We start from the raw sequence: 27,016 nt of genomic DNA on the forward strand, positions 1-27,016 counted from the left end.
AACTGTTTTCTGAAAAGCCTCTCCTGAGTGGGGGTTGTGTACTAGCCTACAGCTACTCAGATTTCTACAGTACCTTCTATTTTTGAAGAGCCTGTCTAGCTGTATTTTGGGCCTTTTTAATGAATGAAGGAAAGGTAAGAGCAGAATGACTGGTGCCTCCTGCATGTCTCTAAATCTGCAGTAGTGAACAAGTTTATGCATGTGATTTGGAGAATAGTTTTGAAAGCAGCTGTGCAAAGATGTGCTGAAAAAGACTGTAAATATCTAGGTAATAATTCAGTTGTTTTACTTCAGTAAACTAAGTTGAGAGCTTTAGGAGTTTGAGATCATTATTGTACTTTCTAGTGCAGCTAAGGTTTAAGAGCAGAGACGGTACTAACCATTGACTCATGGAGTTACTTGACTCACAGTTAAATAACATCAACCAAAATCATCTGCTATAGCATTTAACAGGACTGTTTAGAATGAGTCTTCTCTACATTTTAGTTTTGATCGTGTACTTCAATCAGTGAAACCGTATGTGAGTGGGGCTGATGAGTTGTCTCGTACCTTTGTGGAAATGAAAGGACAGCTATACATGAATGCTGGGACTTTGCTACTGAAAATGGCCCCACACAATGAGGCACAGTGGAAATTTGTGTGTGAACTAGCAGCGTTTTGTTATCTGATAAGTTTCCAGGTAAGTTATTTTTCAGTTTATGCCTTTAGTTGATGGAGTTCTTGAAATGTTCTTGCTGTACATGCGTCAAACTCCTGTATTCCTGAGATGAACTACTGTGTGTGTGCCTAAGGAAAGACCCCCTCCCTCCTCACTCACCAAACCCTACTCTTTCACAATTCTTTGAAAGGTTTCAAATGACATGAATAAGGTAAAAGTGTATCTTCAGCTGTTTCCCTTGTCAGAGTAACCTGATTCTTAAAGTGAGTTTATTTCTACAGTATATTCCCTTTTCTGTAATATAGTTGAACACATGTTAAATATTAGGCCTATTGTTATAGGGAGAGAAGGGGATGAACTGAATAGTTCCCATATACTTGTTGCTTAGACAGCAGAACTGAAAAATCAAGCTTGACTCTTTGCCTTATGAAGTTAAAATTGATTGTCCTTTTTATGCCACTGCTTGCATTCCAGGTATTACTTGCTCTTGTGCACACTTAATGTTACTTGCAATAGCTACAGTTGCCCACCTAGGGGTTTTGTGTGTTTTGGGTGGGTTCCCTTCCTCCTCTTCTACCCTTCCCAGGATACGTGACATAGTACCTTCAGAATGGATTATGTATTTTTTCTATAGTTTTCTAATGCTAAAAAGAAGCTTGTTTCCTAATTCTTAAGACTAAATGATCCACCTCTTATTGTGAAAAGGCTGTAACGGTTCTCTCCTTACTTCACCAGGTTCCTAAACCAAAGTCAAAACTAATAAAGGGGGATCAAACTGGACAAGATGTGCTAGAAATGTTGGCCTGTGATCGAAAAAGCCAGTCTGGTAATAAAAATAGCTACATAGTTCCATTTTAGTGTTACAGACGGTTACTTTAAGAGCTAAGTGGTTTGTTACCACATTCGTTATCTTGAAGTGTAATGTTGACACTTCAGTATGCAATAAAACCTTCTAGATTCTGACTACATATGTAAAACAAAACAGTAGTTTGATCCTGACACCTAAAGTTTTTTTTTCTCCTCTTTAGCATGCTAGTAGAGTGCATTCTCTTTTTTTCAAGTGTGGAGTTTTTTCCCCTCCTTTTTGCCTCTCCAGCACACTAAGATAGAATTTAACTTTTATGGTCTCTTAATCTACTGGAAATGGCTTTTGCCTGCTGATACTATTTTGCAAGTATTGTTAGATCCAAGAGGAAAAGAAAACATTACCGTTTTCCTATCCTTTCCATCCTCTTACTTGTTTATCAGGTTTGTTCTTTTTGCTGCTAAGTATAGATGGTTTCTCAGTCTACAAACTCTTGCAGGGCCTAGATGAAAACAAACGAACCCACTAGACATCAGGTTCAATTTTTTCAGAATGGATTTTGATAAGACAGACTTCTTATATTACAGCTACTTATTTTAAGGACAGTTGCAATGCCCCTAGAATAGTAATAATAATAAGTTGGCTTTGTTTTCCCAAAGAACTGGATTTACAAAAGCCTTCGGATTGTTGTCACTAAAAGCTTGGAAAACATGTGTGCTGAAACACTGACCTAATTACAGGGGTAACAACAATCTGTAGGTTTCATAAGGGGAAATCCTGATTCCCACCTTCAGTAGTAAGAACAGTCCAATGTATCAAATATTATTTTCTTTATGTTCTCTGCTTTATTTATGTGATATTTTTGTTTTCTAGGTCATATGCTGCTGAACTTAAGCCATGGCAAGCAAGACTTCTTTAAAAAGGTTGTGGAATCTTTTGCGAACAAGAGTGGTTCATTTACGTTGTTTGATAGCCTGTTTGAGAGTGGAGCTTCTAGAGAGAGATCTTTTATTGGCACAGATGATATTGGAAATGTCAGTACACAAGCACCAGTGCAAGTGGAACTTAATAAATATGATATTGGTAAGAGATGCTACTTTCTGAAACTCAACACAACTTTCTGTAGCTCTTCTACAAATATTTCATATTGCCACTGAAGACAAATACCTGGAATAGCTGTCCAAAGTTGCCCTAATGTCCTAGGCCAGACTTAGACTTCGTTGCAAAGTAAAGAAGTGCTTCTTGAATAATTCCTTAAAGATTTTGGAGAAGTAAATAGGTTTGCTAAAAATAGTCGCCTATTGGACTGAATATGGTCAGGATGGAAGTGAAAGGAAATATGAGAGTCACCCCCTCAGAAGCTTAAGGGGTCGATGGCTTGAGCACTCAGATCAGCTGTCTACTTGATATGTTTGGCTGATTTGAAGTTTGTAATCTTTCATAAGTGAAAGTTGGAATCTTGATGCTCATTGATCTGCAAAGTATCTTTGGCTGCTCTGACAGTGAAATGTGAAACCCAGCTTTGATCAGATACAAGTCTTGCTGACTTGCAGGAAGTTGACATCTGCATCCAACTTTGTTTTTGCACAGGTGCTGTTCGAATGCACAGTGGCAGTCTCCAGCATCTTGTGTGGCTTGGCTTGCAGTGGAACTCTATGTCAGTCTTACCCCCAATGCGCAAATGGTTAAAACAGCTTTTTCACTTGCCTCAAGAAACATCGAGACTTGAGACAGATGCTCCTGAATCCATTTGCCTATTGGACCTTGAAGTAAGTAAACTTTCCAAGTTCCTAAATGTACTATACAATTTAAGTTTTTTGGTATTTAATACCTTCTATTTATTTATTTTTACAAAAACAGGTGTTTCTACTTGGGGTGGTATTCACTAGCAACTTGCAATTACAAGAGAAGTTTAATTCTCACTATGGCGCACATCAGCCTCAATTCTTACCATTGCCAGTGTGCAAACAACTCTATACCGAAAAGCAAAGATCCTGGTGGGATGCCGTTCGTACTCTTATCCAAAGAAAAACAACGTAAGGCTTTTTCAGTTTGGAAATGTTTGACCAAGCCTTTAGGCAGCTTGGATTGGTCCCAATAGATTCTTGTAAAAATAAATTTCGTTTTTGATATATTTTGGACATGGAAGCTTTGTTGTAGTAGGGACTTGATACACTTGAAAGACTTCTAAAAATGGAATTTTCATTTCTAACAATGCATTTCTAAACTAGAGGCAGGTTAGGACTCAAACTGCAGGCTATATTCATCAAGCAAATGACATGTGAATAGATGAAAAATAGAGAATACTAATCAAGGAATGTTTCTTCTGATATTCAGACCAGGAACAGCAGCAAAACTGAGGCTTATCGTACAGCATGGAATAAGTACTCTGCGAACACTGGAGAAGCATGGCCTTCAACCTGCCTTAATTATACACTGGGCAAAAAACCTGCAAAAAACAGTAAGCTGAGATTATTTTTAAGTATGTTGAAGCCAAGGTGGTGTTCTCTCTTATTTTCCAAACTATAAGCAGACTGAGAGAGGGGGGGAGGAAAGAATCAGATGAGAATGTATTATTGAGAACTGTTGCTTTATTTTGTCAGGCAAATTAGTTGCTCTAGTCACCCTGTAAAGTACTCTGTCTTAAATCGTAGTGTTATTTTCTACATGTATGTTACTTTACATAGCTCTTGAGATAAACCCCCCGAGGTTTATCTCCAGTGTCAGAGAAGTACTCCTGGAATTTTTCAAGTCAACAGAAGAAGGATATGCATGAATAGCATTTTGACTTAAATTTGTTGAAATAACATGTGCTTCTATTCCCTTTTCTTCACCAGGGTGTTAGCCTTAATTCTTTCTATGACCAGAAGGAATATATTGGACGAAGTGTCTACTACTGGAAGAAAGTTTTGCCTATGCTGGAAATTGTCAAAAAGAGGAGGAGTATTCCTGAACCTATCGATCCTCTCTTCAAACACTTCCATAGTGTAGACATTCAGGTACAGATTGATTAAGCCAAGGTTGAATAAGAGAAGGTCTATGTCAGAATCTTACATAGTTGTGGGATTTTTCTCTGCATTGTACAACTCATGTTGTTATTACTATAAAACTGTTAATTATGAGATTTGGTAGTATCAGAGTCTGATAAAGGGGGGGAAGAAATCTCTCCTTGCAACTTTATTCTTACCTTTAAAACTTTGTATGTGATTGGAAGGCACTGAACACCCTTAGTACCAACTTTCTTTAAAAAATATTTTCTCTGTATTATAGGAAGAAAAATAATAATGGATGTGTCGTTCAATTGTTACATATGAGTTGTCTGTCACTTTCTTTGTAGGTCTTTCAGGTTGCAGCATATGAAGAAGAGGCACGTATAGCATTTGCAATGTTAGATGCAGTTGATGGCAAAACTGATGATGCTTTATTAGCATTTGAAGCTATTAAGAATGTGGTTTCATATTGGAATCTTGCCGTGGTAAGTTTATAAATTGCATTACCCTGAAATGCTTTGTTTTATTCAGTTGCCTTCTGACTGATCCTAAGTAATCTGTGTCCTGTTTGTTAGATCTTCCAAAGAAAGGCAGAAGAGATTGAAAATGATGCCATGCTGCCAGAAGAACAAGAAGAACATAAAACCTATCTTGTTAAGAGCAAGCATTATCTAAGGAAGATCATTGAGGAAAGCTCCTCAGATATGTCAGTAACTGAGAAAGTAAGTAATTCTTGCTTTAAAAACTTGTTTCAAGAGCTGCAGTGGCTTTGGTTACTGTTTCAAAATGAAACTGTTTGCATTTATGTTATCTTTTTTAGACCAGGCTTTGCATTAAGGCAAGTTAAACTTACTTCTTCGCTCAAAACAAACAACATGCTTAACACTAGTGAGCTGATAAACTCTGGGAAACTCTGGGTAACTTCTGAAACCTACCAGATCATGCAATATTCTGACTACTCTGTGAATGAAAGCTTTAATGTAAACAAATAGCTTTTGCCACTATCTTTTTATAGAGGTCAATTGTTTGAAAAAACAGAATTAATGTTTGTGTGAATTGTTTTCGTACATTAATTTAGAGCTTTGCTGAAAAAAACAGTATGTCTGTAACGAAAGCCTTGTGAATTGTTCAGTCAGAATTCTGAATGTAGTCTGTCTTGCTCTGAGGGAGAATTGCACTCATGACTCATGTTTCAAATAACTTTCTAGCTGCCGGTGTCTATTGAAACTGTGAGGGAAATGCTAGATACAGTGATCCAAGAACTTGGCGAGAATGGTGAAGAGGGAAGTCCTGCCTTCAGAAATGGTCTGTCACGACCTGTAGATTCAGAGATGAAACATTCCACTCCATCACCAACTAAGTTCTCTCTTTCACCAACTAAGAGCTACAAGGTATATTAGCCAGCTGTTATTTCAGGGAATTGTTATGTTTGAATAAAAATTCACAAGATTCAATTAATTTTTTTCTTCTAGTTTTCTCCTAAAACTCCTCCTCAGTGGGCAGAAGATCAGACATCTATACTTCAAATGATCTGTCAGCAAGTGGAAGCTTTAAAGGTAAACAGTTTTGTCACCATATTCAATGAAGAACAGTTGGCCTTTTAGTTATGGTAAGGACTTAGTGATAATAGCATGGGCTAACTTACAGTTCCTACTACTTAAATCAGTGGAATTATCTTCTGTAAACATCTGCCTAAAATGAGTGCAAGAGTAAATCTTTTTGCTTAAAAAGTCTTACTTGGGACTTGGGCAGGGGTGCAGAGGCAACCCTTCTAAGGACTGTATGCAGAATGGGTTCTGCTTTCATCAGCTTGGTTCTTATCCACTTGGCTCTGTTTTTTTTACTTCTGGCTTTAGAACACAATCTTAATCCGCTTAGGCAGATCTTGTATGATTCTGGCAGGGACCTCTTGATTTATTTATTTTTCTTTTCCAAGCTTGAACATGCCTTTAAATAGCAAAAGGGTAGGGACCATTCCTTGTGTTTTCTTCTGCAAATACCTGTCATATATACTTATACTCTTGATTGGCACACTGTCTTGACAGAATGAAATGCAAGAAATGAAACTTAATAATTCCAACTCAAATGCATCATCTCATCGGTGGCCTGCTGAAAGCTATGGAACAGATACAATGTCAGAGGGTTATCAGAGAGCACAAAATCTTCATGAAGCTCCATTAACGGGTAAGTTGCTGCTGAATCTTTATCTAAACGCTTAGTTAAATCAAGTAAGACTTTCTAAAATATTGCAGAAATGTTTTAATGATTCACAATTAAAAACTGATTGCTGGGGAGAGTCCATTCAAAACAACAACAAAAAAAATCAAGTATAAACTGTTTTCCTGCTGTTCCTTTTTAGTTGCTACCACTGGCCCGTCTGTTTACTACAGCCAGTCACCTGCCTATAACTCTCAGTATCTTCTCAGAACTGCCGCAACCAACGTAACACCAACAAAGGTGAGAACAAATGTATCCACTTAAGCTACTTCCAATGATCTACTGAAAATGACTGCTTTTGATTCTATATGTGGTTGGATATAATTGCAGTTCTTTACATAGTATTTGGTAAACTTGGACTGCTAGGGATAAACTGATTATTTATCTTTCTGCCTAATTTTTGGGATATGTGGTTTGAGAGGAAAAGCCAGCAAAATACGTCTGTAATATGTTAGTACATGTCCCCTACAGGGTATGTGTGATAGCACTTAATTTCCCCCTCCCCCCCCCCCCAATAGATGGCAAAAGACAATGGGGTTTTCAAGGCTTTTTTCATGGCGGGGGGGGAAGCAACCCACTCATCTTGTGTCCCTTTTTCAATGCTTGTTTTCAGATGCCCTTCAAGATTTAAACTAACCAGTTTAAACTAAGTTAAAATTAGTTTAGATTTAAACTGGTATGAAAGTATGCCCTGCTTTTAAGAGTACATGTTATGTGGGCTTCAGCACAGTAAGACTTTGTCCTCTGTGTTACTGTAATAAGCAAAGCAATTGTTTTCTGCTTTTTCTTTAGGCTCCTGTCTATGGCATGAACCGACTTACACCTCAGCAACATATATATGCTTATCAACAACCAATGCATACACCACCTCTGCAAAACACTTCTGCTTGTATGTTTTCCCAAGAAATATATGGCACACCTCTGCGTTTTGATTCTCCTGCTACTGGACTCATTTCTCCTCGTGGGGCTGATGATTACTACAATTACAGTGTTCCACAGACAAGCACAAATCCACCATTGCCTGAACCAGGCTATTTCACAAAGCCTTCCGTCGCACCACCGACTTTAAAGCCTGCAGAACCAAAAGTGATAGAGTTTCCGAAATCTAAACTTGGACAGCCAGGAACAGCAGAAGGATCAAAAACATCTCTGCCAACACCAGCACAGTCAAGTCAGCCAACAACTTTTAAATTCAACACTAACTTCAAGTCTAATGACGGAGACTTTACCTTTTCTTCTCTTCAAGTTGCAACGCAGCCTGCTAATGCAGCTTTTAATAGCAGCGAAAGCCTCTTGGGTCTTCTGGCATCTGATAAACCTTTACAGGATGATAGATACATTGAACAAAAACCAGTTAATGATCACACAAATAGTCAAAGAAATGTGTTCAATTTTGGCAATAAACATATTCCAAGCATCTCTTTCAGAGAAACGATAGGACAAAATGCACACAAAGCCCTGGGTTTTGAGAAGAGTGATATGTTTAGTGTCCAAGAACCAAGCAAGTCTGTATTTATGACTTCAAATTCGGATTTGGCCAATAGAAGTCATGAAACAGAGGGAGGAAGCACCCATGGTGGAGATGAGGATGATGATGGTCCTCATTTTGATCCTGTGGTGCCACTCCCTGACAAGATTGAAGTAAAGACAGGTGAGGAAGATGAAGAAGAATTCTTCTGCAACAGAGCCAAGCTCTTTCGTTTTGATGCGGAATCTAAAGAATGGAAAGAAAGGGGTATTGGAAATGTGAAAATACTGAAGCATAAAGTATCTGGCAAATTTCGTCTCTTAATGAGACGGGACCAAGTGCTGAAAATCTGTGCAAATCACTACATAAATACTGATATGAAATTAACTCCAAATGCTGGATCAGATAAGTCATTTGTATGGCATGCTTTAGATTATGCAGACGAGTTGCCAAAACCAGAACAGCTTGCAATTAGATTTAAAACACCTGAGGAAGCAATGCTTTTTAAAAGTAAGTTTGAGGAGTCGCAGAATATTTTAAAAACCTTGGGATCAAATGTTGACACATCCGTGACTCAGAGTAATGGGACTGCAAGAGAAGCAACAAATCAGGACATCAAGGAGCCTAGCAGATCCATTTCTGGGACCCTGAACTTTGGCTTTCAGTTCCCGAAAGAAGGGGCGAGCAGTGAATCTGATAGCAAAGGCAGCCTTACAGCTACATCAACTGCGTCTGGGCCTACCACTTTTTCATTTGGAAAGGAAGCCCCGCAAACCTATACTTCTGGTGAGTTTGGGCAGCATCTCTTGAAGAAGGATCAATGGGAGTGTAAAGTATGTTTAGTTCCAAATGAAGCAACTGCAAAGAATTGTGTATCATGTCAAAGTCCAAATCCAGATGTGTGGGAAACACATGGCACCCCACTAACCGACTCTGCCGCAAGTTTCAAAGCCAGTGGTAACACTCTGCAGGACAAATTTGGATCTGCTTTTGCTAAAAAGGAAGGTCAATGGGACTGCAGTGCCTGTTTAGTAAGAAACGAACCCACTGCCTCCAAGTGTGTTGCTTGCCAGAATCCAAACAAAACTAATACAGCGGTATTTGGTCAACAAACTTCCTTTAAATTTGGCCAAGCAATTGCTCCAAAGACTATTCAAAATGACTTGGGAACTGCTTTTTCTAAAAAAGAAGGTCAATGGGACTGCTCTGTATGCCTAGTCCAAAATGAAGCAAAAGATGCGAACTGTCATTCTTGTCAGAATCCTAACTCACAAAGTCAACCAAACGTGCCTATACCTACTGTTCAGACATCCTCTGCTCCCAGGTTTGGTTCCATTGCTGATGCAAGTAAGCCACAGAAAAATGGATTTGAAGGGCTTTTTACTAAAAAAGAAGGGCAGTGGGATTGTAGTACTTGTCTTGTGAGGAATGAAGGTTCTTCACCAGCCTGCATAGCCTGCCAAACACCAAATCCATCTGGTAAGCCTGCTGGTGATGTTTCATCAACTCCTACTTTTGGCTTGAAAAGTAAATTATCTGAACCTGTTGGAGGACAGTTGGGAACAGGCTTTAAGTGTGATTTCTTAGAAAAGGGCTTTAAGTTTGGTCATGCTGAGCAAGGCAAGACACCATCATTTACATTTCAGATTCCTTCTGATACTGAAGCTAAGTCTGCAAAGGAAGGATTTAGCTTTTCAATGCCAGCGCCTGTAAGTGGATTTAAATTTGGGATACAGGAGGCTAGTAAAAATACCACTAAGAAAGATGAGCCACACAAAGAGTGTACAACTGGCTTCTTAAAAAGCATTGATGAAAAAGACAAAAAGGAACTGCCTTCAGATAGCGGAATTACATTCCAATTTCAAGAAACAGCAAACAAGGAGAAAGGTGACTTTGTTTTGGGGCAAAACAGCAGCACTTTTACTTTTGCCGAGCTTGCAAAAAGTACTCCCGGGGAAGGCTTTCAGTTTGGCAAAAAAGACCCTAACTTCAAAGGCTTTTCAGGTGCAGGTGAAAAGCTGTTTTCTTCGCAGGATTCTAAAATGGATCACAAAGCAAATACAACTGCTGACCTTGGTGAGAAGGATGATGATGTGTATAAGACAGAGGACAGTGATGATATCCATTTTGAACCTATAGTTCAGATGCCTGAAAAAGTAGAACCATTTACAGGAGAGGAAGATGAAAAAGTGTTATACTCCCAAAGGGTAAAGCTGTTCAGGTTTGATCCAGAAACAAGCCAGTGGAAAGAACGTGGAGTGGGCAACTTGAAGATTCTTAAAAATGAAGTTAATGGCAAAGTAAGAATATTAATGCGGCGTGAGCAGGTACTGAAGGTGTGTGCAAATCACTGGATAACAACAACAATGAACTTGAAACAGCTGTCTGGCTCAGACAAAGCATGGATGTGGATGGCCAATGACTTCTCTGATGGTGATGCAAAGTTAGAACATCTGGCAGCAAAATTTAAGACACCAGAGCAGGCTGAGGAGTTCAAACAGAAGTTTGAAGAATGTCAGAGGCTATTACTAGATATACCACTGCAGACACCCCATAAACTTGTTGATACAGGTAGGACAGCTCAACTTATACAGAAAGCAGAAGAAATGAAGTGTGGCTTAAAAGATCTCAAAACATTTCTGACAGATGACAAAACTAAACTGTCAGAAGAGGAAAATGTAAACTCTGTTTGTGCCAGCAGTACTTCTGATCTGGTTATAAAGCCGCATGCTGAAAGTACTGGGCCTACTCTGGAATGGGATAACTATGACTTGCGTGAAGAAGCATTGGATGATAGTGTAAGTAGTTCTGTATATGCATCACCTCTTGCAAGTAGCCCAGTAAGGAAGAATCTGTTTAGATTTGGAGAGTCTACCACAGGTTTTAGTTTCAGCTTTAAATCTGCCTTGAGCCCATCCAAATCTCCTGCCAAGCAGAACCACAGTAGAACATCTGTCGGTACAGATGAAGATTCTGATGTTACTCAAGAAGAAGAGAGAGATGGGCAGTACTTTGAACCTGTGGTACCTCTGCCTGACCTCGTGGAAGTGACCAGTGGTGAGGAAAATGAGCAAGTTGTCTTCAGTCACAGAGCTAAGCTCTACAGATACGACAAAGATGCTAATCAGTGGAAAGAGAGAGGTATCGGGGATATCAAGATACTACAGAACTATGACAACAAACAAGTCCGTATAGTAATGAGAAGGGACCAGGTACTGAAACTCTGTGCCAATCATAGAATAACACCAGATATGAATATGCAACAAATGAAAGGATCCGACAGAGCATGGGTATGGACTGCATGTGACTTTGCAGATGGGGAAAGGAAAGTAGAACTTCTAGCTGTGCGATTCAAGCTGCAAGATGTTGCAGACTCATTTAAGCAAATTTTTGATGAAGCAAAGCATGCCCAAGAGAGAGAGACACTGATAACACCTCTTTCTTCTCGTGCCAATACGCCGAAGGAATCTTCGTGTGGTAAAAACGCTGTAGCTGTACTAGAAGAAACTACCAGAGAAAGAACTGACTTCAGTCATGGTGACGATACTTCTGATGTAACTGTAGAGGTCGCAGAGGTGTCAAACACTTCTGAAACACCAACAAAAACAGTGGTTTCTCCTCCAAAGTTTGTATTTGGATCTGAATCTGTCAAGAGCATTTTCAGTAATGAAAAGTCGAAGACATTCACATTTGGAAATACTTCAGCCACTGGTTCTCTCTTTGGCTTCAGCTTTAATCCTCCACGAAAGAGTGAAGACCATATTCCAATGTCTCAGAACACAGCAGAGAAAGAACTGGAAGTCTCTGAACCACCAAAAAGCTCTAGTGCTCCTCAGAAGCCTCTAGACAGCAAGGTAGACAACTTGCCTACTTCAACACAAGATGGACCCTCTAACTTCTCATTTAGAATTCTGGAAAAAGGTGAGTGTCAATTGAACTAATAATTTATTCAACTACGCAACTTCCTAAGCAGTCATCTCTATGCTATTCATTACTCTTTGTTGTCTTGTTTAGTATGTAGTTTCTTTCATTTCTGATGCGGGTACTTACATCTTCACAAGTTCTCCAGAACTTCAACTAAAGGAGTGAATTTTAAGTCATTATTATTTTCATATAAAAATGAAAGTATGTGATGCAGGATGGAGTTTTCTTGGTTAATGAGAAAGAGGATTTCAGGTAGGACCTGTAACTCCGTGAAGTGCTGTACCTGAATCTCAGGCTTAAGTGCTTAAAGAAGGAGCTGTGTATTCACTTTTTGAGACTTAAATAGGTAGTTGGATTGGTAGTGTATGAACCTGGGCCTTTTGCTCTGAGTGGTAAAGTGTGAGAACAGCAAATGTATGCTTCAGCTAAAATTTGAATTATCCCCGTGATTGAATGGATGGGTGTTCTAAAACTACTGTCTATACATTCGTTTAAAGTCTTAATTATTGGCCTCTGCAATTTCAGATTTGTAGCTTAAATAACACCAGATGTTAGCCTCTTTCCTTAGCCTGAAAAGAGATCATGTGATTACATCCTTAGTTATACAGTTTCTGACACTGTCTGAAAAAGATGCGCTTGCAGAAGTTGTGGCTGCGACATGACCACTATAATGTGCTGAAGTGTCTTTGCGAGAAGAATGGGATTTACTAGCATTTTAGTGGTAGAGTACTTCTCTTTGAAGGCTTCATGTGCTGCTTCCCATCAGTGCAAGACACTTTAATCAGTTGGTAGTTCTTAATTTACATACCAGTCTCAGAATTATGAAGACATACTGTCTGTTTATTAGCTAAACTGTAGACGTGGTGAAAGATGGTAGCTACCGTCTATTCACATGGGTTGGATAAGCTTGTGTAGAATTAACAGATGGAATTTCCTACTGTGAAATATGACTATGGAATGCTTCCAGAACATAGATAAGTCTGTTTTACCCTTTTAAAATTCCAGTAAACACTTATATCCAAACGATTTATTTTTTTAGGATTTAATTTTAGCCTTTTTAAATCTAATCCAATGGCCTTTTGGACAAGCACATCTTCCTTGCAACCTGATAGTAAAGGTATTTACATACTGCACTGAATGTGTGATAAAACCACTTTAGCAGGCATGGTCAGTAACCCGACTGTGGCAAAGCAGTTGGCTCAGTAATCCTTACAATTAACATGCATGCTGAAGAAGAGTATTTAAAATTATGTGTCTGACTACTGTATTTGTCCTACTGGAGAATGTCTCTAGCCCGTAGTATGTTAATATGAGCTAGCACAATGGATGGCCCTGTTTAAGCTTTTGGCTTCTGTTTGCCTTATTTTCTGAGGGTATCTGCCTTGCGCTTCTCTGTCACAATTTTACTGAACAGGCACACTGGATCTCTAAAATTCCTCTTCTCTAAAGAAATTAAATTCTCCTGATATTTTTAGAGAATACATCTCTTAGTACCTGAGGTCTTCCACTTCAATGAAATATTCTTGAAGATCTCAAGGCAGGTTATCCAGTAAAACGCTTGAATGTATGTAGCCTCTCTGCTGGAAATGTTTAATTCAGTTTCCCGATTATCAATGTTAACTACTGCACTGTTTAAAAACAAGGAGTGCACAGAAATGAGAAAGCCAACTCCTTAACTACTGCTTATGTGACTATATTCATGTATAATATGAAGTCCACCTTAGCTGGTCAGAAAACTTTTGCTGAGTAACCAATTTGTTTATATTCATAACCTGTAACCAAAACTGTTACAGCTTATAGTTTGATTATATGTCATTATAAGATGTTACTAACGGTGCTTCTTGCAAGTATGCTTTCTGTAAGCATACTCAACTTACACAGTTCAACAGCATTTTAATTTTAAAAAGCAAATTTTTATTCTAGTCTGCACAAGCCAGTCTTCTAACGTTAGTGTCTTACATTGTTTAAAAATGTCAAAATGTCATTCCAAACACCATTTTCCCAAAATTGTATATCTAGAGAAGCTGTTCTTATTTAAACACTGAACTCTTGTTCTGTGTATATGATTTGATGAAAACTGTTCTGTGTTTTTAGGCATCCCTGTGCATGGCATTTATTAACAATTCAGTTTTATTTTCATCATTCTATGTCTATAATGGGAAGTGATTAAGCATTCTGTGCCAATGCATATATGCAAGAACTTTTGCTACTTCAAATTGATCCTGTTTTTATGTCCGGGGTGTGTGAGGGCGGGTGTGTGTGTATTTAAAAAATAAACAAACGAAATATGCCTTTCTGGTACTTCAGACTGTTCTTCACTTCTACTTTTCTGATAACTAGGATATAGTTATATACTTAATGGTTTATTCACAGTTGGTAATTGTCTTCAGTGTAGCTTTTTGGTGGCTTTGTTTTGAGCTCTGACTTAATAGCAAATGACTTTGAGAAGTCCTTTCTAAATTAGGTTTTCAAGCCTACCTGATGCAAATATAATCTGAGGCTTTCTCATGGGGAACGTCTTTTGGGGAGCGGCTTCTGAGTTGTGCTAAAGCAGCATTCAAAAGAAATTTAACCTCATAGTAGTTCGGCACCTCCATGCAAAAGTACTTAAGTTTTTCTTGGGTCAGGTCACGAGCTTTTTATAAATGCTTTACAAGTCTGAATGAAAGTTGTTTCAATTGCATGTTACTGTATCAGTTACATGCATTAAGGTTTAAACTCTGGTGCTTTTCTCTTCTATCCAGAAGATATTCACTGATCTATGCATGAGAACAAAATATCAGTATTGTGACTAGCTAGATATTTAGGCCTACCTGGTCTTAATGTCAGTTGAAACAAAAGCAAAAATATAATACACCAGTGAAAAGAACTGTTGTGCATGGTATTGTTCCTTATTTTGTTCCGTCCATATACTAACACTGTTTTGTGTGGATTTTTTTCCCCTGAGTAGGAAGTTCTATTGTCACAAAGCCAACAGTCTTTTAAGAATATGTTGTACGTGTGCATGGCTCTTTGTTTTCATGGCTGCCTGTGAAGATATATTTAAGCTGTTTGCAGCATTTTTTAATAAGAAAAGTTAACTTCCTTGTGGGGAGAGCAAATAGCAACTGACTGAACTGAACCAGTGAACATCTTGCTCAGTCTTAGTATTCTAAGGGCAAATACATGTTGTAATCTTAATCTTTCACTTTGAGTGGATGTTTGGAACAGTAGAATCTTAATCCAGATCAGCTTCATGAAGAACTTTACCTATGGATTAATCTGAAGTGATTTTTTAATGTATTCCTCTTATTCAGATACTTCGCACAAAGGCTAAAGAAACTGCATGGTAATTCTTTGGGAATGCTGTGTGTTGAATATGATGGACTATATTCTCTCTTGCCAGGGTCTTCTAGCTAGCTCAGGTTAAAGGAAGCTCACACTTTTACCATCTACCTGACTGATTTTTTTTTATTGAAGATACATTTTTGAAAATTCTCTAATCCTAAGGAAAGCTATTTTTTGTTGTAACCTTTAATGGCTGTAAGACTAAATACTCCACACTTAAACCTCTGTGGTGAACTTGGTGCAAACTTACGCAGTCCAATTAAGACACTTGTTTTACTAATCTGAGTGAATAAAACACATGTTAATATGCAGGATACCTACATATCTTGATAACACGGTACTAGATGTACTCCTAATTCTTAAATCAGCTAGGGTTAGTGAGTTTTCTGCATGAGATTCTGAGAAAATATATGAAAACATCTATAGCCTGCGGTCATGATATGAACTTAGAAATTTGCTGTTCAGGAATTTTATCCTACATTTACTTTATACAGGCTCAGAAGAGCTATTGAGTTCTAAAAAAAAGTGAGCAAAAAGGACTACTCTGCAAGACTCTCTGTGCTGGTAATGGGTTTGAGCTACACTCTGGTGTATAAATGCCTGAAATGATTAGCTTGTAATCAAAGGGAGAGTCAATTGGGGCAAAGGCTGGGGAGGGGACAATTCAAAAAAAGACTTAAATTTGAACTATACTTTGGATTTTGCTTTTAGTCTACTCTTCTTTATATTGCTCTTAATCTACTGAAACATACTAGTGGGAAAACTGCTTTTAAAAAGCAGATTTATTTTAGTGTCTCAGTTGTGTCAGAGGATCAAGGGGTATGTCTGTCAACATTACACTTCTCTTCTGTCCTTGTCTCCTCTTGCAATAATGAATATCAAATTGCATGAGCAGGAAAATCAATGTTCCTCAGGAACTGAGTAGCAGTCTGGTTCCTAGCTGAAGCTTTAGGTTCCCACTGACTATGTTGTGCCACAAACTTAGCAAATATTTTCTAATGAAAAGAACAGTGAGCTTTTAAAAGCATCCTTCAAATTCTGCTGACTAGTTTAACTTAAACCTGGAGAATGTTAGCAAATAGGTTGACTTACTAAAGCAACCAAATTATTCTTAGAAACAGCTGATGCATGGATATTGATGTGCTTATGGGGTAATTCTTATAAATAGTTAACAAATTTGTTTCTCACATCTTTACCCCCAAACTCCTCCTCTCAAAACAACACTATAAAATCCAACCCAAACAAACAAAACCCCAACCAAACAATACATGATGCTTAAACTGGTATGTCCTCCCTCTTTGCTTCCATTCTGTCATAATAAACTCAAGTCTTTGTTTCCAAATCTGTCTGCTTGTTCTTATAGCCATACGTTTTTCTGCAGTTTGCTCTAGGCTGTGCTTTCAGCTTTAACCTTTGATTATGCACTGTTTTTGCAATACAAGTGGAAGGGACAACGTAATGTTGAAGGAGAGGGAAGAAAAAGCTATATAATAAAAGTGATAGTGGTATTTGTCCGTGCTGGAAAAACTAGTTAAATAGCCTGAAAGCAATATTTTTTGTTCTTCAACAAGATGGAACTAAAAATTACTTTACTTTTGTAACAATAAAAGTTTCAGCAACGGCTATTATGGTAAATTGAGATTAGCTAATAAAAAGCTCAAATTTCCCATAGATAATTTGAAATAAGTCCTATTCAGTTGCTGTTTAATATTTTCTAGGACTTAAAGCACTTTTAAGCAATTCAATAGGACATTCTTCTGTAGGCAGCTTCACTTTTTCTTTTTTCAGGCCTGAAGTTTGCCCCTCTACCTCTAGATGACACCTATATCCCTCTTCTCTATAGTCGTATTTTGTTTGATGTGAGGACTTAATTAAATAATCCTTGTAACAATATAAAGATGCAGGCCTGTTTCTGTTCTGATACTTGAATTTCAAAGGCAATAGAACAGGATGTAGTTGGGCATGCAGGTTAGAATTTCTTAAGTTTTAACAGGATGCTTTGTCCTAGCATCTTGTAACTTTGATTTTTCTTTTCTGGGGATCAGTAGAAAATACGTAGGCTCCTAATGTATTTCTTATTGCCTTAGAATTAATTCAGTTCTGTAATAATGGCAATGTGGGGTTAATGTTATTCCCTCTTCTGAAATTATTCAGTTTTAATGGTTTGTTCAATTTCTGTAAAAAGCTGAGAAGATGACAATGTCAGAAGATGATCTTCCATCTGATGAGGTTATAATAGTTTATGAGTTAACACCTACCCCTGAACAGAGAGCTCTCGCTGGCTTTCTCAAGCTACCTTCAACATTCTTCTGTTACAAGAGTAAGCCTGGATATGTGAGTGACGAGGATGATGGTAAGGAATGCTAAAGTTGATCTTTGTGTTGCCTTTTTGTGCGGAAAGGGTGTAATACAATGCACTGGTGCAGCCCCACCTCGAGTACTGTGTGCAGTTTTGGGCGCCTCAATATAAGAAGGACGTCAAACTACTAGGTTGTGTCCAGAGGAGGGCAACCAAGACAGTGAAGGGCCTCGAGGGCCAAACTTAGGAGGAGTGGCTGAGGTCACGTGGTTTGATGAGCTTGGAGAAGAGAAGGCTGAGGGCTGACCTCATCGCAGTCCACACCTTCCTCAAGGGGGGCAGCAGAGGGGGAGGTGATGCTCTCTCTCTGGTGACCAGTGATAGGACACGAGGAAAGGGGATGAAGCTGTGTCAGAGAAAGATCAGATTGGACATTAGGAAAAGGTTCTTCACTGAGAGGGTGGTTGGTCACTGGAACAGGCTCCCCAAGGCCATGATCACTGCACCGAGCCTGTCAGAGTTCAAGGAGCGTCTGGATGATCCTCTTAGTTTTATGGTTTAGTTTTAGGTAGTCCTGCGAGGAGCAGGGAGTTGGACTCGATGATCCTTATGGGTCCCTTCCAACTTGAGATATTCTATGATTCTATGAATACTATCAGAACCATGAGACACTTGAATATTTTTGTTTGGACCAATGGGAAATAATCCTGTCATCTTCCTTATGGACAAAGATCTACACTCAGGTCTTCAAGACAGAATAGTACAGTGGAGACCCAGGAATGACTAAAGGGAATTTCTATTGGTGTCTTATGGGTATTGACACTGATATTACCAATGCAGTTGGTTAGGTAAGACTAAGTAATCGGATGTTTGAGCCTAGTCTCATTTGAGCAAGAGGCTTACTTCTGTAACTATTTTTAGAGACAAATACAAGGCAGTCTTTATCAAAAACGAGCATGCTCAGGTTCCCTAAATGCTAGACTAATGGCTTATTTCTCTTCTAAAGCAAATTCCTAACACTAAAATTGGAAATATTTTGTATCAAATCTTATTGCATGCAACTAAAGTACTTTTAATTTATTCAGCAGCAAATATGTTAAATGGAATTTCTGAAGCATTGTATTCAACAGAAAATGGGAGAAGACAAGCCACTTCCCACAAATATCTGAGCTTGCTAGTTTTTATATAAAAGATCTTCAGTCTTCCTTCCCAATTCTGTTTAGCAGGAATTAAGAGTAAACTTAATAAAATCACTGAATAAGAAATGTGTTTTCTGAAAACAAAACCTGTGCCACACATCCGTAACAATCTAGGCTGAGAAGAGTGTCAAAAGCACTCTGAAGAACATGTATGCAAAATAGGAGGTGAAAGCTTACTTGCTCACCTGTGGAACTCTTAAAACATAAGTGAAAATTATGCATGCTTGCTTGTGAGTCAGAAGCAGACTTCTCTGTACTTAGAGGATGCCTGAGAACTTAGACTTGTTTTCTGTATTTAAGATGAAGACTATGAAACAGCTGTTAAGAGACTTAATGGCAGACTGTATCCCAGCGATACAGAAGAGAAAAAGAAATTGCAAGATCCTGTAAAAGGTAAGTCTTAAAACACAATACTTATGTTTCAGTATATAAGAAATTTTAACCTCTAAATCTGAAGGACACTTGGGCACCGAGATTAATTTTCCTGAGATAGTTTTTAGAAGCACTGATGCTGGGAGCAGAAAAGCTGCATCTCAAAATGCAGCTTTAAGCTCAGCATGTTGAACTGTTAGTTAGCAGTAAAGTGGTACCTGAATGAGAAATGTATGTTTCAGGTGGCCTCTAAACAAGAATATCAAAGTGTCTTCCTTCTTTGAGCTCCTTCTTCTGAATATGAAGAATTCAGTTTGGCATTATACTGTACAAGATGAAAGTTGTCTACATCTGTGAATACTTGCTGCTTCCGGAGCTAGTCAATTACAATTTAAGCTTATGAGTTAATAATGTTTAATTAAAAAAAAGATACTTGGTCTTTATACTAAAATTACAGGTGTAGAAGATTAAATTTGCTGCTTATGTTTATGTCCACTTTGGCTGTGCCTCAGACTTCAGTGTTGCATAACTGAAAATCTGGGTAGATACTTCTAGAAGTGAAGTTTGAGGGTTTTTTGAGGATATGTGCTAGAAAGAGGTGGTATATATTGGGCCATCTGAAATACGAGCAAATGTTGAAGGAAGCTAGTAGTAGTGGCAGCTGCAAGATTGAACTCTTCATCATTGCATGGAAATTCCCTGATAGCAATAGAAAATGAAGTATGATGAACTTCCAATTCTAGTCACCCTAAGTGGAGTTAAGTTAGTTTTCACTTCCACTGTTTAAACAGTAATGCTATTTGAAAAAACTCTTGAAGTCTTACCAGGTTGCTCTGGCTATCATGAGGTTGTTTATAGGTGCCAAAAAATATTTCAGTATTTGGCTGCCTTCCCAGCTATTTTCCACTAATTTTTATTCTTTGCAGTAGGCATCACAGGAAAAAGTGAATTTGACAAAGAAAGAGAATGTGTCACTGCTTGGGAAAAGAAACCAACTCCTGAGGAGAAGGCTAAAGCAGAAACTCCACAGGTTCCTTCTACATCTGTCTGTGGTGTCAGCAGTGATACTGAGGAGGACAGTCCAGAAGACTATCAGACAGAAGTTAAAATTCAAGAAACAAAAGTAAGAACTAAATCTTTACTAAACTTTTTGTCATTAAACTTGTACAATTACTTTATATATGTGTGAGACTTTACATGGTTTTCACCTTGTGAGAACTAAAACATACAGTGGTGAAAAACTATTTGACTCTTTTGTGGCTGTGCCTCAAGTCTTTGCCAACACTGAAATGGAAGCTTAGATCTTAAGTTCCTTGGGAACAGAAAGGAGGTACAGCCATTCTCATAAACTACTTTGGCTAGTAAAATCACTCCTAATGTGTATATATAAGGACTAATTGATTTCAGAAAGTAATAGTATACTTTTGAAAGCATACTACTTCAAAAATAGTTCAGTCTCTTGTCAAGTTAATGTCCAATGTGTGTTAAGTGTAATGAAAAACTTGAGAAAGCTTACAACAACTATTTTTTTTAGTGTTGTTTTTTTCCGAAGTGACTGTTCTTAGTCTCCTGAGGAGATGGTTTGAATACTAGGCTGTTCTAGCTTATTTGCTTATTACTTTGTTTTTTTATTAATCTCAGGAGAATGAGGTTACAAGCTCAACTGACTTAGTCTGTACTAGTAAGGAAGAAGTACCTATTCCATCAACTGATGAGGTGACAGTATTTGTCCAGCCAGCTACCAACAATGAAGAACCAGATTCCACCACAGAAACTGTGCATGTATCACAGACTTTATCAGGAGCTGGTGACAAACCTGTAGACTTGTCAACTAAAAAAAGTGATGTGGACTGTTCAGAGTCAACACAAGGTAAGGTCAGGGGTATGTTCTGGTTTTTTTGTAGGAACTTAAACGAATCTACAGAAAAGCATACTTATCTAATGTAGCTGCTGCCTTGCAGAGAAGTAGTACCAATACTGAACTAGAAGCATGAGTACCAATCTAGTAAAAACATGACTGGGGATTAAAATAATTACATACATCAAATTCTGGTGTAAAATAATTATATACATCAAATTCTTGTGTCTTCAGATGGCACTACTACACAGCAATGCTAGTGTCTGTTGTATAATTTATGTATGATGTACTTTTCTTTCATTAGTTTACTGTCAAATACCACATGAATACTTATTAGAGCTCTGTGGATCTGCACAGAAGTAGCATGCTGAAACTATCTCACGCAGTCTTGAGCCCTTTTTTTTTAAACCATAATAAATGACTATCATTATGACAAGTGGCATGCAAACTTTAAATTTATTGGAAGGGAAAAATACTGTAGAGGCTTCTCCAGGTTATTTTTGTGACTACGTAACATTAAATACATTTTCTTTAAGAAAGGCAGAGAAAAACCTTTGACTTTCCCCTCTTATTTGACAGAAAACAGAATCATCTCATTTGGTTTCGGCAATACTGCAGGCTTGTCATTTGCAGATCTGGCTTCCAAAAACTCTGGAGACTTTGCTTTTGGCTCAAAAGGTGAGTTAAACTAGTCTGAGACAGACACTTAGCTGGACTTCTGCTTCATACAGTATACCTTTTGTGCACCTAATTTCTACTGATTGATCAGTTAACAACAGTTTTTTGCAAGTTTTTGTCCAGAAGAAAAAACTACACGAAGTTTAAAATGTAAGTATCTTGATTGCAGATAAAAACTTCAAATGGGCGAATACAGGAGCAGCTGTGTTTGGAGAGACAGCCCGTAAAGCAGATGAAGATGAAGGTGGTAGTGATGATGAGGTGGTACATAGTGATGATATCCACTTTGAGCCAATTGTGTCTTTACCAGAGGTAAGGGGACTTCTGGGGCATAAAACAACATTAAGATAAGCATGTCTGCTAACACAGCAAGTTTTTGAAAAATGCTTTGCTTAACTAACTTTGCTTTCTGTGTTGTGTGCTTTGTTCTGTATTTCTTGCACTGCCTATGTAGAAACACCTGCTGTTTTAAATCCTAGTTCAGCTTAGCACTGGGGAAGTATCTGGTGCATCAGTTAAAATCTTCCAAGTTTATTTCATTATACCTTGACTCAGTGTTGATCAGTATGCAAATTTGTACACATAACTTGTAAAAGCTAAAACTGATTCATTATAGCACAGTTGAAAACCAAGGGGGGAAACTGAATAACTGTTAGTGCTAATACAACTCAGCTGTGGCTTTGTATCCATGACTTGTAGATTCAGTCTGTGAAAGCCATGCCAACTTAAAATTTTTACTCTAAGCTAGGCAAGAGATTTCTAGAATCACTAAGCAATAAAGATGTTGTACAATTAACCTCACCTGAAGGCTAAGGGAACTTACTTTGTTAGTTTGAAAATAAACTGTTGTTCAAGAAGTAGGAGAACCTTCAACTTTAAGGTAGCCTTATAACTTACTGAGTGAGGCTTCACACAATTGTTCGTGTCTTGTTTTGGTATTTAGCCTTAGTGTGCCTAATAACAATTTCAAACTTTTTTGAAAGTTTTTTGAAAGATTTGACGTTATAGTCAAATCATCTGGCTTTCCTATAAATAATAGATTAGTATAATTATTAAGCAAGACAAATAAACAGTATGCAGTGTCCTTTAATTTGAACAGCAAATCTGATGTAGTTCGTAACATGCCTTCAGCTACCTTCTTCAAAATTTTGTATGCCTTTGCTCACCTGTGTGTCATATTATGACTTCTGTAGTTTTCTTTCTTCGCTTACTTGCTGCTTCTCTTCAGTCTCATTTCTCCTTCCACAAATAGTTGTTTGTCATGAATTTCTCCACTTCTCTCAAGTGTTCCTTATCTTTGGAAGATGTGTTAACTAAAGAAGGTTAGAGGCCAATAATATGCATACATAAAGCAAGGAGGAGATACGACTGTCAGGTGTCAGTTTGTTATACTCAGTGTTTATTCTGTTCAAATGCAAATATCAAGTTCTTTTACAAAAAAGGTAACACCTGAAATGGTAATAGTACTATATCTTCCCTTCTCAGTGTGCACCATCATTCAGCAAACCTGAAACTTCCCTGGGAAACTTGCCAGAACACTTGATAGTGTTTTTTTAAAGGAAGAAGAAAAAAAAAAAAACACCCAAAACACCAAACAAAAAAAAAAACCCCAAACAAACAAACCACAAACCTGCCAAAATACAAACAAACAAACAAACCACCCCCAAAGCAAAAACCAAACACCCACCAAAACCCCACCCAACAAACACCAACCAAAAACCATATGTACCATGGCTGCAGTGCTGTAATTTAATATAATTAACAGTGGAATTTGTTGGGCTGTTAAATTCTGAAAAGGCTAGATGTTTTACTCATTTCGGTATGTGATGAATATGATGTTCAAGAAAGGAACACATTGAATAATCTTCCATTGTAATATGTCAAAATCATTGTACGTGTATGTAATACTATTGATATTGTTGGTGACAGCAGCTCTCTGGGAAATCACAGGTACTCCACTGTGCTGTTTTTTAGGTGGAGGTAAAATCTGGAGAAGAAGATGAAGAAATTCTTTTCAAAGAGAGGGCAAAACTTTACAGATGGGACAGAGATGCTACTCAGTGGAAGGAGCGTGGTGTTGGAGAGATAAAGATCCTCTTCCATACACAGAAGAAATACTACAGAGTCCTCATGAGAAGGGACCAAGTTCTTAAAGTCTGTGCAAACCATGTCATCACCAAAGAAATGAACTTAGTGCCCTCTGATACATCAAACAATGCTTTAATTTGGACAGCCACAGATTATGCTGGTGAGTTTTTTGGGTGGTTTTTGTTTTTTCTAGGTGGTCTGTAGCTTCTGTGGCTTTGTTTTTTCCCTGGAGATTATATAAGACGAAAGCTGCTTGTTTCTCACTATACTGAATAGAACTAACTAAACCTGTTCTCGGATTTATTTTCAGATGGTGAAGTAAAAGTAGAACAACTTGCAGTCAGATTTAAAAGCCAAGAAATGGCTAATTCTTTCAAGAGGAGGTTTGAAGAATGCCAGCTAAGCTTGTCAGAACTACAGAAGGGACACTTATCTCTGGCAGCAGGACTGTCAAAGGACACCAACCCCGTTGTGTATTTTGAAGTTTCTGCTGATGATGAACCTTTAGGACACATAACCATGGAGCTGTTTTCAAATATTGTCCCTAGAACTGCTGAAAATTTCAGGGCCCTGTGCACAGGAGAGAAAGGATTTGGATTCAAGAACTCCAGCTTTCACAGAATAGTCACTGACTTTGTATGTCAGGTAAGCATAACAGGAAGACTCTTCATTGAGAGAATGAGATGCATCTTGACTAACAATGGCACTTCAAAAAAATCACTTATACACGTTCTTATTGGCAGCATGAATCCAGTGTGCAAGATACTCTCATCTGCCCTTTCCCTACAAGGAGATGAGAAATGGTGCAAGCAGCATATGTTGCCCTAAGCCAAATGTTTTTTACCTGTGTCTGCCAGCTGCCTGATGCTTTAGTGTTACCTAGTGCTGCCATATTAGTGTGGAAGAAAAAATGGAGATGGAGATCTCCTTTTACAATGGACAAGGGGCCTGTTGCTGAACAGGAACACCAAGGAAAGTAGGGGTTCCCAAAACTACCATTCAACCTTTTCTCTCTACAGAGAGGAACTTCTGTATGCTCACCTGCTAAGAACACTTGTCTTCCAGGCTTCTTTCACATTTTAAAGTACACTTTGTATTTCAGATATCGTGCACTTTAAAACTGATATTCCAAATATTTTAGATGCTTAAGTGTCCATCTAAAAGAAGTCTTCTAGATCTTGTTATCATGCCATGGCCTGTTCCTTAAAATACTCAAATTTTTCACCGAGTATCGGCCTGCAGTGCATCTGAATCCCTGTGTAGACAGTGTTGGTTTTAAACCTTTGTGTGCATTTGGTAGCACTAGCAAGTTCTTCATAAATGCTGAAGGCTTAGGAGGCTGATCATAACTCGGATAGACCTTTCCTTTCCTAAAATTCTCATCAATAATTCAGTGAGTTTTAGTGACTTGTAACAGGCAGAATGAACCAACTTCCTGGTTCACTACACGAATACTCCTGCATGTCACTACATCCCTGAAGACGAAGCATGACCTTCTACAAACTCAGAAGTAGTAATATGAATGGCTTGTCACCAGAACAAAAGATTATCCAGTCTCTTGATTAGGTATCAGCTGTGTCTGAAGTACGGCTTTATGGCTCTTTTGTTAAAACTTTGTGCCTTCCTGATAAGGAAAGCAGCATTGCTCATTTAGGGTTTAAGCTTGTTTGGGGGTATTCCACCAAGGAATCCTATAAGGAGCAGACTTTCTTAAAACAGTTAACTGCACCATGCATACCCTGACAAAAAGTGAGCTTTTATCACATGAAATTAGTGTATTTTAAGTTTGCTCTGCTTTGCCTGAACTTTCTCCAGGTACAGTGAGAAGCTTTTCAATGAGAATTAAAAGCTTTCCTTCAAAGTTACGAAAACCTGTACTGTCATCTTTATGTGTATAGTCAAATAATCAGGAGCCAGAAGCTTGCTGCCTTGCAGAAAGACAAAAGATACTAGCAGTAGCTGCTCTCCTGAACAAGCAGTAATGTGGCAAAAGCTCCTGCCTGCACGGAAGCAAGAAATTGCTGATCATTGGTACCTTAACCTTTTTCAGGTGATCAATTCTGTGCCTGCAGGGACTAAGCGAGGACAGGCCTTCAGTGAGATAATGCAGCTGTCTGGGCCAAGTGGTGCAGGTAGCAGGCTGGGGAAAGAGAGGCCTAGAGGAGTGGTCACCATGTGGAGCAGGAAGATAAAATGCTGTTTTCAGAATAAACAAGGGATATACTTTCCACTACTGCTTCCATTACCACTAACAAAGCTGCTGAAGCTGGGAAGCCTTATATCAAAGTAAATACAGTACTTAAGAAAACTAAGAATGAGTTCTTCCAAACCAGTGTCTTTGCTGTTGAAAGGGAGTATAATTGTGCTGTTGGTTTATGTTTTGGGACTTGTAAGTTGATACTGTGCCTTTTTTTTTTTTCTTAAGGGAGGTGATATAACTAACCATGATGGAACAGGTGGACGGTCAATTTATGGAACAGCATTTGAAGATGAGAATTTTGAAGTGAAACACACTGGTCCTGGATTGTTGTCAATGGCAAATAAGGGCAGGGATACGAATAACTCTCAGTTCTTCATAACACTTAAAAAAGCAGAACACTTGGACTTCAAGCATGTGGTATTTGGGTTTGTGAAAGATGGAATGGATGTTGTGAAAAAGATTGAATCCTTTGGTTCGCCTAAAGGGCTAGTAAATGGGAGAATTGTCATTACAGACTGCGGGCAAATATAGAATTATTGCTTTGAGTATACAGATGTTCTAGCAGTATAAATCAGTATTTAGATATTATTGACTAATTATTTCAACTTCTTAAAATGGACACTTCTGATGTATAAATGTAAAATTACAGCTTATAGTTGGGTTTTTTATGTGTTATAATTGATTCTTTGCATGTTAAATAAAAAGTTCAGACACTGGCATATTTCAGGTGTATTTGTGTTATCCTGACATATTTGTATTAAATGTCAAATTTTAAAAATTAAATCTTAGTCTTGTTAAAATAAATTTCTTGTCTTTACTCTGGTTTGTTTAAAAAAGAAAAACTTGCATAATTTGGCTTCCTGCTCTCATAAACCTCTATGTTGAATATGCAAATTGTAGGTGCTAATTGCTGGTCGGTAAACTGAAGGCCTT

The 27,016-nt window shown here is 38.1% G+C and overlaps 1 protein-coding gene across 5 annotated transcripts in view; it reads left to right on the forward strand.

Annotated features, from left to right (window-relative positions):
- Positions 1-26,887, forward strand: part of RGPD4 (RANBP2 like and GRIP domain containing 4) — a 34,064-nt gene extending 7,177 nt beyond the window's left edge. Inside the window, exons 7-30 of one of the 5 annotated variants that reach the window (XM_075136283.1) lie at positions 487-679; positions 1,394-1,484; positions 2,337-2,546; positions 3,054-3,232; positions 3,324-3,499; positions 3,801-3,924; positions 4,301-4,462; positions 4,801-4,938; positions 5,029-5,175; positions 5,662-5,844; positions 5,926-6,009; positions 6,499-6,637; positions 6,813-6,910; positions 7,463-12,059; positions 17,575-17,742; positions 19,188-19,280; positions 20,186-20,382; positions 20,901-21,129; positions 21,697-21,795; positions 21,965-22,107; positions 23,770-24,043; positions 24,194-24,528; positions 25,934-26,169; positions 26,309-26,586. In XM_075136283.1, the coding sequence (XP_074992384.1) occupies positions 487-679; positions 1,394-1,484; positions 2,337-2,546; positions 3,054-3,232; positions 3,324-3,499; positions 3,801-3,924; positions 4,301-4,462; positions 4,801-4,938; positions 5,029-5,175; positions 5,662-5,844; positions 5,926-6,009; positions 6,499-6,637; positions 6,813-6,910; positions 7,463-12,059; positions 17,575-17,742; positions 19,188-19,280; positions 20,186-20,382; positions 20,901-21,129; positions 21,697-21,795; positions 21,965-22,107; positions 23,770-24,043; positions 24,194-24,528; positions 25,934-26,169; positions 26,309-26,321 (8,308 nt within the window). In that variant the 3' untranslated portion in view covers positions 26,322-26,586. Of the gene's footprint in view, positions 1-486; positions 680-1,393; positions 1,485-2,336; positions 2,547-3,053; positions 3,233-3,323; positions 3,500-3,800; positions 3,925-4,300; positions 4,463-4,800; positions 4,939-5,028; positions 5,176-5,661; positions 5,845-5,925; positions 6,010-6,498; positions 6,638-6,812; positions 6,911-7,462; positions 12,060-13,101; positions 13,320-17,574; positions 17,743-18,773; positions 18,909-19,187; positions 19,281-20,185; positions 20,383-20,900; positions 21,130-21,696; positions 21,796-21,964; positions 22,108-23,769; positions 24,044-24,193; positions 24,529-25,933; positions 26,170-26,308 lie in introns of those variants that run through there. The other 4 variants (XM_075136277.1, XM_075136269.1, XM_075136291.1 and 1 more) reach the window with 4 other exon arrangements.
- The last annotated feature ends 129 nt before the right edge of the window (positions 26,888-27,016 follow it).

This window comes from Calonectris borealis, chromosome 1 (genome assembly GCF_964195595.1).
Source record: "Calonectris borealis chromosome 1, bCalBor7.hap1.2, whole genome shotgun sequence".
NCBI lineage: Eukaryota > Metazoa > Chordata > Aves > Procellariiformes > Procellariidae > Calonectris > Calonectris borealis.